The 11,739-nt window shown below is 40.9% G+C and overlaps 1 protein-coding gene across 1 annotated transcript; it reads right to left on the bottom strand.

Annotated features, from left to right (window-relative positions):
- Positions 1–1,466: 1,466 nt before the first annotated feature.
- Positions 1,467–11,494, bottom strand: LOC135470610 (QRFP-like peptide receptor). Its single transcript, XM_064749647.1, has 5 exons — positions 11,314–11,494; positions 8,644–8,765; positions 6,926–7,050; positions 6,067–6,190; positions 1,467–1,661 (listed from the first exon to the last, which is right to left on the bottom strand). The coding sequence occupies exons 1-5, from the start codon at positions 11,492–11,494 to the stop codon at positions 1,467–1,469; spliced, it is 747 nt and encodes a 248-aa protein (XP_064605717.1).
- Between the last annotated feature and the right edge of the window lie 245 nt (positions 11,495–11,739).

Here is an 11,739-nt window from a genome sequence, read left to right as displayed (position 1 = left end):
CTGTAAACACGATTTACAGTAAGAAGAGGATGAACATGACTTACTGCGTGAACAGGATGAACATGATTTACTGCGAGAACAGGATGAACATGACTTACTGCGAGATCAAGATGAACATGACTTACGGCCAGAACCGGCCAGAACAGGATGAACATGACTTACGGCCAGAACAGGATGAATATGACTTACTGCGAGAACAGGATGAACATGACTTACTGCGAGAACAGGATAAACATGACCTACGGCGAGAACAGGACGAACATGACTAACTCGACGAAGAGGATGAACGTGATTTAGTGGACGCAGTGGGTGAACATGACTTACTTGACGCAATGGGTGAACTTGACTCTCGGTTTGAGGAGGATGAACAGGAATGACTTACTGCGAGAACAGGATGAACATTACTTACTGCGAGAACAAGACGAACATGACTTACTGCGAGAACAAGATGAACATGACTTACTGCAAGAACAAGATTAACATGACTTAATGTGTGAGAACGATGAACATGACTTACGGCGAGAACAGGATGAACATGACTTACTACAAGAACAAGATAAACTTGACGTACTGCGTGAGGAGAATGAACATGACTTACTTCGAGATCAGGATGAAAATGACTTACGGCCAGAACAGGATGAAAATGACTTACGGCCAGAACAGGATGAACATGACTTACTGCGAGAACAGGATGAACATGACTTACGGCCAGAACAGGATGAAAATGACTTACTGCGTTAGGAGGATGAACATGACTTACGGCCAGAACAAGATGAGCATGACTTACTGCGTTAGGAGGATGAACATGACTTACGGCCAGAACAAGATGAGCATGACTTACTGCGTTAGGAGGATGAACATGACCTACGGCGAGAACAAGACGAACATGACTTACTCGACGAAGAGAATGAACGTGATTTAGTGGACGCAGTGGGTGAACATGACTTACTTGACGCAATGGGTGAACTTGACTCTCGGTTTGAGGAGGATGAACAGGAATGACTTACTGCGAGAACAGGATGAACATTACTTACTGCGTTAGGAGGATGAACATGACTTACGGCCAGAACAAGATGAGCATGACTTACTGCGTTAGGAGGATGAACATGACTTATGGCCAGAACAAGATGAGCATGACTTACTGCGTTAGGAGGATGAACATGACCTACGGCGAGAACAGGACGAACATGACTTACTCGACGAAGAGAATGAACGTGATTTAGTGGACGCAGTGGGTGAACATGACTTACTTGACGCAATGGGTGAACTTGACTCTCGGTTTGAGGAGGATGAACAGGAATGACTTACTGCGAGAACAGGATGAACATTACTTACTGCGAGAACAGGATGAATATGACTTACTGGACGAAGAGGATTGACGTGACTTACTGCGTGAGGAGTATGAACATGATTTACTGGACGAAGAGGATGAACATGACTTACTGCGTGAAGAGGATGAACATGACTTACTGCGAGAACAGGATGAACATGACTGGGTTAACCAGACTGTGGGTGTTAGCCAACAACTCCACCAACATGTCCGCGTAGTATCTCGTTATAGGTAGCATGCCCAAGTAAAATACGTTGATAACGTTGTAGCTCAGTCTAGGTCCCCAGCAGACTATAAACACAATCAGCAGACCAATCATTGTTCTGATCACCTGTCAAACAGAAATGTACGAGTTAGTCATATGTACCAGAATTCGGGGCTGATTTGTTTTTTTTTTAAAGACAACAATAGACCACTAAACAACATGTATCGATAAATAGTCACATCTAAAATTTTAAAAAACGTCATATTCCATTTTTGTGGTGTAGGATAACCGAGATATCACCGTTCAAAGTATGCAAAACATACGCGGAAGACATTTATGATGAGCTCTGGGCTCATTCCGACAAAAGGATAGCTACAACCGATTGTAAACCCTACAAATGGCTTTTTGAGTGATCGCACTCTTAGGCAAAACTCTAGAAATGGACAATGTACTAGTCTTACCTTCATTTCCAAGAACCCTACATCATAATGATTCAACAGCTAACAACAACATAAAAAGAATTCTACCTTCATGTCTTTGCAAATTCAGTTGAAAACTATTAATTACAATGTCTAACGTATGGCCAACATTGATACTTAACGTTGATTTTAGGGTGGTTGTAAACAGTTAGAACAGGGTTGATCCTAAGTTACGACGAATGTAGCCAGCAATGGGTTTGTGCAAGAGGGTGTCTATTGTAAGACAAGACTACGATCATGGTCTTGATGAACCCTGTGTGCAATCCCTGCACATCTTTTGGTAGAACATAATCCCTGTCATGGCTTGCCAAATCTGAGATCAATTCCCCAGGTTTTAAATGGGACATTGTGTGGACCAACTTGGACAAATGACAAACCCAAGCAAGCTGTCATGACAAAGTATCCACATTGTAAATCTGATTTAAATCGGTCATGTATGAAACTGAGAAATCATGCGGCAACGAAAATTTCAACGAAGACACACACAAGGACAAACAGATGGGGCAAGTTGAACAAAAAGGGATCTATCAGACCTATCCATAATCAAGAAAAAGCCATACTTGATCGAACCTCAGGACGCACTGAAAATAAATTTCCCTTCTGCTTGCCCATCTAGATTTTTTTTCCAACAAGAGTAGCCTCCCTTGTTTTTACTGGCACAACAAGGATCTTGTCACCGTTCTAGAAGGAAGCATTGGAATGCCTTCACCACTCCGGGCCCTCTCTTACATTGTAATAGAACAGACACCCCAAAAGCCCTTTCGACAGTGTTGAAATAAACAAGTCTGCGGAAATAAACACACTCTAAAGAATATCCGGTCATAGTTTTGGCCAATAAAAAAAATTTTTGATCGTCAGTGAAGTGTACATACATGTTTTGTTACCACCTTCTCTCAAGCCGTTAGGTCGCGCAGGCCTACCTCATAGCCATCTTAGAACTACCATATATATAAAGGCTGACAGCTAAATACCTTTCGAGACGACTGATTTCCTCTTAGGCTATGTTATCTTGGTTTACAAACGTTCCCTGTTCCGGAACAGCTTCACCGGGACAGCGGTCTTTTTTCCGCATCATTTCCACTTCAACGCAAAGATAACACTAACAGGAACCATTCAACATTGTTCATAAAAATAGTATGATTTATTTTTCTAGAATTTTTTCAGCCTAGCAAAAAGCATTTGAATGTCTGGGCTTTACGGTGGCCTTCCCTGACAACATTGGAATCCATGACATCACACGCGGTATTTGCCAATTGACACATACAGATTCTAGATGTCACCTTTATAAGGCGTATATATATATAAGTATTAAAACATTCGCCGAATGGATCTTTCCACCAAAAAATATATATTTGGGCGTGACGTCACAGATACCACTGGTTTACCACAGATCACAGTAGAATCCGATTTTTTAAGCCATTGACACGGTTGAAAAAATTATAAAAATAAAAATATATATATATATTTTTTTATATATATATATATATATATATTACTTTTTAGTGATCTTTCATCTTATATGTTCTTCATTTTAGTGTACGCCTATTCTTTGCCTTTTACAAATTATCCCCAGAGACCGCGTGTTGGCAACGTCAGCGGTTTTTCTACGCTTATACTAGCAGTAGCTAGTGGTAATGTTCTCTTTAACTCAGTTGGTAGAGTGATAGATTTTAGATCATAAGTTCAAAGTTCAAATCCCAGTGCAGTCCAAAGAATTACGGTCCTTTCCATGTCACAATCATGATTTCGCTAATCGTATCAAGCAAGTCCATGGGTACATATAAGGAAATTCTGCGCAAAAAGGCCATCGTGCTTAATTTTGGGTAAGAATCTAAGAGAATCCCTTCTTAGCTTTGTGGCTCATAGACACATTTCTCTGTATTCAGCTTAGAAGAGGCTCTAGGAACAGTATTTCACTTTACAACGGCATGATATCGTTTACAATAATTACCTTGATTCTGGAATGGACTTCTGATGGCGCTTTCTTGTCCACTTTCCTGATAGATATTTAAAATGACAATATAATTATTAGGCAGAAACCAAAAAAATTCCCCCAACTTGTAGTGTTTCTAAAGAAAAAACATCCTCCGCCAACCTGACTTTTTCTATATGTCAACCGTATACAACACTACAAATTTCTCACGAAGCCATCATAAAATCATCCCCAAATATAACTCTCCCACAATGTTGGTTACTTTAACTATATGAAAACTAAAAGAAAACATAAATGGGCGGATAAAGCTCATTTGTAGTCCTGTCCAGCTAAGGACTATGATTAGCAAAGTGGGGCAATGAAAAGAGCTATGCCCATGCTTTTGGCCAAACGTATAGTGTTCTCAGGATTTATCATATCGTATTTTCTGCAGCACACAGATCCTCCAAATTGATTAATTGACTGGCTACAGTTAAACGCCATAATCAAGAATTTTTGCCTTATACCACGGCGGTAATTTTTATTGGTGGAGGAATCCTGAGTGCTCGGGGCAAACCATCGACATCTGGCAGGCTGGACTGACAAAGGTGATTTTTTTTAATATACAAGTGGAAATCAAGTGATTTACGAACTTCATGTCGTGCCAAACAGCCCCAGGGGCACTGGCAACTTATTGTCACAAAGATTTCTCGAAAAATGAGAGCTACAGAATATACAAATGTGTCCGGGGCCGGTATTGAACCCAGAACTGGAGTCTATCACTTTACCTCTGAGCCATATACATGTCCCTGTCCCGACAGAAAACTTAGAACAAATCATTCCAAAAGCGTAAATTGGGTTACAAAGTCGCAAAAAGAATGTAAAACACTATAATACCCGTCTTGGTTGGTGAGTTCGGCCGCCTTTTTTGTACTCTTCCACAAAACGAAACAAATTCGGCTGTAAGCAAAGGTCATAATGACTGTGGGTACCACCAGCAGCAGGAACAAATAGTACAGGTAGTGTACCTGTAGCCACAAGGGGTTTTCATAATGCAGAGTGCAGATAGCACCTAACGCACGGTCGGCTTGGTACTCCTGAAAATAGATAACGGTTCTGACACTGTTAAAAGAGAAAAAAACGTGAAGAAAAAAATTAATTAACGGCTAGGTATTAGCTTGACTTTTTTGTTTATTTGGCTGCTTTTATTTATTTCTTCATTAAATAGCATCAGACACACTACTCAGTTTGAATATGTATAGAGATATGTATGTGTCCTTGGGTTCAGTGTCGAACTTCACAACTTTCAGTCATATGACGACGAGTCATTAGGTGTCTTTTTATATACTGTGTCTTTTTTGATAGGGCAGTCCATGCGCCAAAGGATCATGCCGAAGACACTAGACATGACACCCTACCCAGTCAGATTACACTGACACGGGCCCAACCAATCCTCTTTCCTTGCTCTAACCTCTCAATGGTGAGCACCAAGAGGTATGTTGCAGCAAGAAGTACCATTTCTGGGTATGACGCGACAAAGGCCCTATAACTTCGCGGTGAACTCTTTAACCATCAGGTCACCGACGCAGCCCTACACCATTTGACAAAACCGCCTCGATAAAGTCAGAAATTGGCTTTTAATGTTTTAGGGTCGGAAGCCGACAAAGTCGCCATTACGGAACAAGAGACACTAATTTGGCTCCTGGCATCGGAGACCAACCAAACAGCCAATGTACACTAACACACAGATTTCGCTTTCAATGCCAAGAATGGGAGGCTGACGAAACAGCCAGTTTACACTAAGAGGCTGTGCTGTGGATACAACAATCATCACAGTGCTTATACACAATGAATCTATTCCTAATTTTTTCATTAGAGTTGGATGAAAATTATTACCCACAACAATCCTCTGTCCGTTTTTTTTCCCACCAGTGAAATAAGTAAAATATTCTTGACTACGGGCTTAAAATACCAATCAAATAAATAAATGAAATAATGCATCAATTTAGTCCTGATATTGCTATATAGATATTTATCATTCTGCAAATTAGTGTTTTGTAATGAATTTATTTAATTTAATGTTGACTGTTAACATCGAGGTTAAACCCAACAATGTGACATGGACACTAGAGACACCTACCGCTGCCAGGACAGTTGGCAAGGTCATGATAAGGGAGGCAACCCATGAGATCAATATCAAGATGTGACATCGCCTCATTGAGCAACGAAACTTGGCCTTCAGAGGGTGGCAGATAGCGTAGTATCTGAAACATAAAACGGGATCTTCTACACAAGTATAATAAAAAAAAGATTTAAAACTAAGAATTATATGATGAGAATTTATGAAGTATTAATATATTTGTAGCGTACTGCGGTGTGTGATAGGTTAGATAGCGGGAATATCACAGACAGGGAAAAGCACACCTAAACCGATGACCCTTGTGTACATTTGGGAATAATTAACTCAAACATTGTTTGATAAACAATCGCATGGGAATTAAACGAAACACACTTTTAGTGTACCAGTTACCTTCATACCTTTTCATAGACAGTAAAAATTTCTCCCAGTAACGACCATAAGACTTTTGTTACATAATGTGTGTGACGCCAAGAGTCTGAAGTTCCAGATAAGATGTTGTACAAAACTTACAGAAGATATTTGACATAGCGCTTTGAACATACCAATTGTATGTGCTGTGTATAAGGATTTTGAAGTAACAATGTGCATGTGATGCAATAGTTTATGTATCTTGGGCAACATACATTTAAAACAAAGAAATGCAATGAAAACACTAACGTGAAGTATATGTCAGATGAAAGACTAGTAAACACTGTCAACGAAAAAAGTTGGATTTATTAGAATGCATTTGAAAATCTGGGTTCTACGGCGGCCTTGGTACGGTTAATTACGGGGTAGTTTCGTATTCGGGAAACACCACCTAGATATTGTCCTACATCAATAAGTTTGCGAATTATGAAACAGACTCAAATGCACGTACCTCTCGAATGCTATAATGGTAAGAATGACAATGGCTTCCGCCTGAGCCATCTGGCGCAGGTGCAACAAGATTTTACAGAGCCAGGTTATCCTCATGTATTTCATCACCTCCATCAAGTAAAGTAACTGTAAACAGAAAATATCCACATTATTCACATGACACTATACACGTATAAATGGCACTAGCAACATTATACACTGCCTACACTTCATTATTCCCATTATAATATCCACATTATATTGTCCATATTGCTGTGCATTACATGTGTTATCTACAGGTCCCTGTGGACTAGTGGTAAGCGTACAAGGGAATTGCAGTGGCTAAAGTTGATGGCATGCAAGAATGAGCGAGTGCGTGCTTAGGGTTTAACGTCGTGGCTGGTGATGAAATGTAAAAGAGAAGCTGCTCAATGACAAAGGGAAGATAGTACACATTCAAGACATGATTCTAATCTAATCCTATTCAGGGGTCTCTGTGGCCGGGGTGGTTAGCACGCCAGCGTGCCGCAATGACCCAGGAGCCTCTCACCAATGCGGCTGCTATGAGTACAAGTCCAGCTCATGCTGGCTTCCTCTCCGGCTGTACGTCGGAAGGTCTATCAACAACCTGCGGCTGGTCGTGGTTCCCCCCCCCCCCCCACCCACCCCCGGGTTCGGTCTTGTTTCCTACTTATACTGTTGTATAAGTGAAATATTCTTGAGTACGGCGTAAAACACCAATTAATAAATAAACAAAAATTCCTATTTAGCTTAGTTCGTGAATAACTTTCAGGTCGAATACAAATATATGTATGTCAGTGGCGTTTAGATTGCAAAGAAAGAAATTGAACTTTGCATAGGATTTGTAAATTTTAGGAATCTAGTAATGCTGTGATATAAATATATATTCTGACTATGAAAAGGAATGACATTCGATACGTATGACATAACTTGTGACTCTCTGAAGAAACGGTAAGTGAATGGTGTGATATAATCAGTGACTCACTGAAGAGAACAATAGGTGAGAGGTGTGACACACTTAGTGACCCATAGAACAGAACTGTAGATGAGAGGAGTGACATAATTAGTGACTCATAGAACAGAACAGTAGATGAGAGCTGTGACATAATTAGTGACTCATTGAACAGAACAGTAGATGAGTGGTGTGACATACTTAGTGACCCATAGAACAGAACAGTAGGTGAGTGGTGTGACATACTTAGTGACCCATAGAAGAGAACAGTAGATGAGAGGAGTGACATACCTAGTGACCCATAGAACAGAACAGTAGGTGAGTGGTGTGACATACTTAGTGACCCATAGAACAGAACAGTAGATGAGAGGAGTGACATACCTAGTGACCCATAGAACAGAACAGTAGGTGAGAGGAGTGACATACTTAGTGACCCATAGAACAGAACACTAGATGAGAGGTGTGGCATAATTAGTGACCCATAGAACAGAACAGTAGATGAGAGCTGTGACATAATTAGTGACTCATTGAACAGAACAGTAGAAGAGAGGTGTGACATAATTAATGACTGAAAATAATGGTAGGTACATGTAAGAGGTGTGACATAATTAGTGACACAATAAAAGAAGCAAAAGGTGAGAGGTGTGTCATAATTAGTGACTTATTGAAAATAACGGTGGTTGAAAGATGTGATATAATAATAAGTGACTGAAACAACTATACGTGAGAAGTGCGATATAATTAGTGGTTGATGAGAGGAACAATACCTTGACAGGTGTGATAATCACGGACAGGAAGAGATCAGCCGCGGCCAGACTGACCACAAACCGATTGACCACAGACTTGTCCTTCATTATCCACAGCAAACCGACGATGACCAATATGTTAGCTGTGTATAAAAAACGGGGACAATCCTTGAAGGGCTGTGGGTACAACATTACAGGGGTAACAGCCCGCTGAAATTGTGGGCAAAACATTACACTGGTAAAACCTGCCGCCTGTGTGGGTAAAACATTACTCTTGTAACAACCAGCCGCCTGTGTGGGTAAAACGTTTCACGGGTAACACCCCCGGGAAATTGTGGGTAAAACATTACCCTGGTAACAACCAGCCGCCTGTGTGGGTAAAGCGTTTCACGGGTAAAACCCCCGGAAAATTGTGGGTAAAGCATTACACCGGTAACAACCAGCCGCCTGTGTGTGAAACGCTTCACAGGTAAAACCCCCGGGAAATTGTGGGTAAAACATTACACTGGTAACAACCAGCCGCCTGTGTGGGTAAAATGTTTCACGGGTAACACCCCCGGGAAATTGTGGGTAAAACATTACACTGGTAACAGCCCGCCGTCTGTGTGGGTAAAACATTACACGAGTTACAACACGGCGTAAATGTGGGTAAAACATTACATGAGTAACAACACGGCGTAAATGCGGGTAACACATTACACGAGTAACAATACGGCGTAAATGTGGGTAAAACATTACACGAGTAACAACACGGCGTAAATGTGGGTAAAACATTACACGAGTTACAACACGGCGTAAATGTGGGTAAAACATTACACGAGTAACAATACGGCGTAAATATGGACAAAACATTACACGAGTAACAACACGGCGTAAATGTGGGTAAAACATTACACGAGTAACAACGCGGCCTAAATGTGGGTAAAACATTACACGAGTAACAACACGGCGTAAATATGGGCAAAACATTACACGAGTAACAACACGGCGTAAATGTGGGTAAAACATTACACGAGTAACAACACGGCGTAAATGTGGGTAAAACATTACACGAGTAACAACACGGCGTAAATGTGGGTAAAACATTACACGAGTAACAACACGGCGTAAATGTGGGTAAAACATTACACGAGTAACAACACGGCGTAAATGTGGGTAAAACATTACACGAGTGACAACTCTAATAGTGGCATATTACTCGTCCGATAGCACCATTGCTTCAGTAGTACTAGGTAAAAAAATGCAGTGATATTAATTGTATTTAATCAGACGCCACTGGTCTAGAATTTTATTGAACAACACAGGTAAAAATGGGTAAAACTTACAGGCACAATAATTAGACAGAAGGCTGGGTAAAGACGGGGAAGCCCTAAATCTCATGAATCTGTGAATAAATATAAAAGAAAATAATTCGATAAAAGACTGGGTAAAACGCAGTGAAACAATTGGGCAAAAGCGCGAATAAAGCATTACAGCGGTGACAACCCGCTGAAATTGCGAGTAACACAGTTCACTGGTAGTAAAACACCGAAATCATGGATAAGTGGGAGGTGTGGTATAATTAGTGGTAAAAATTGATAAAAAAAGTGATAAAAAAAAAAGTGGTAATAACACTTCGAAATTGTGTCCAAAATATACAGGGTTAACAATCATAAAGAACACTGTGTAAAACAAAGACAGTTAAACAACCCGACAGAAGCCACTGTAAAACGCACGCTGGAAATAATTTGACACACAGGTACATAAAACATATGCGGAAAAAAATTTGACCCAAAGGTAGATAAAATTTACAAGTGTAAATGAACCGCGTGAGCTAAACAATCCCACAAAGCGTGGGTGAAACATACGTGGTAAAACAACCGAAAGTCTAAACATGGACTAAAGCAGTTAGAAACTGTTCAGCAGCCCATATGAAAGCAGCCAATTATTTAGCAATGATTCCTTTTCTCCATTTTGGAACGTTTCAATAAGAACCGCCATAGGCAGTAATGGACACGTTGGTAAGAGGAATGAAAAAAAAACACACGTAACAATCCGATAAGAGTGATTAAAATTCAGGGTTATCAAGACAACATAATTACGCATACGAAGACAAGGATTACAGCCTCACAGGTGCTTTACTCGCATACCCGAACCAAACTAGAAATAGAGATGCAATGGGGTATTCCGATGTTGGTATCGAAGCATGCGGCTTTGTCTTCTATACCTTGTTCAACTATAAACCTTCACGTTCAGCGTGCGGTTCACTGATGGGAGGAAACCATTTTTCACGGTTAGCGTCCGGTTCATTGATTGTATAAAACCAAATTTCACGTTTAGGGTGCGGTTCCTTGATGAGATGAAACCAAATTTCACGGTGAGCGTGGGGTTCACCGATGGGATGAAACCATATTTCACGGTTTGTGGGCCCTTCATTGTACTTAGGGGCCTCCGTGGCTCAGTTGGTTAGCGTGCTAGCGCAGCGTACTGAATCAGGAGTCTCTCACCAAAGCGGTCGCTGTGAGTTCAAGTCCAGCTCATGCAGGCTTCCTCTCCGGCCGAACGTGGGAAGGTCTCCGAGCAACCTGCGAATGGTCGTGGGTCCCACTACCACCCACCATAATGCTGGCCGCCGTCGTATAAGTGAAATATTTTTGAGTACGGCGTAAAACACCAATCAAATAAATAAATAAATAAATTCATTGTACTTACCTGTGGTGCCAAAGAGTGCCGTCACTAAATATAAAACAAACGTCAAGTAGAACATAAAGAAGGGATTTCTCTGGAACACATTCTTTTCAGTCCTGTTGGTGTTGGAAAGCTTGTGCCAAGCCTCTAAGTCTTTTGGTTTGTAGCACATTCCGTAGCACACACACACGTAGTCTATCACCATTTTTTGAGTGGCCGTCAGCCTCCAAAAAGGGTTTTTGCGATATTTTAAACACGCCGGACTGGTCGCAAAATCGGGGCTGAAAATTATTGTTGCGTTAGGCGACGTGGAATTTCTGTCCGTTGCGTTGAAAGCCGTTTCGTTAGCGAAAACGGTTCCATTCGTGCCAAGAAAGAACTCTTCGACGTCAACGTCGTCATTGGGATCATCGGTAGAATTTAAACCATTCTGAACCATCACCATGTCAA

This window comes from Liolophura sinensis, chromosome 7 (assembly GCF_032854445.1).
Source record: "Liolophura sinensis isolate JHLJ2023 chromosome 7, CUHK_Ljap_v2, whole genome shotgun sequence".
NCBI classification, from domain to species: domain Eukaryota; kingdom Metazoa; phylum Mollusca; class Polyplacophora; order Chitonida; family Chitonidae; genus Liolophura; species Liolophura sinensis.
Note: the sequence above shows the minus strand (reverse complement) of the source record. Positions and strands in the feature narration are given on the sequence as shown.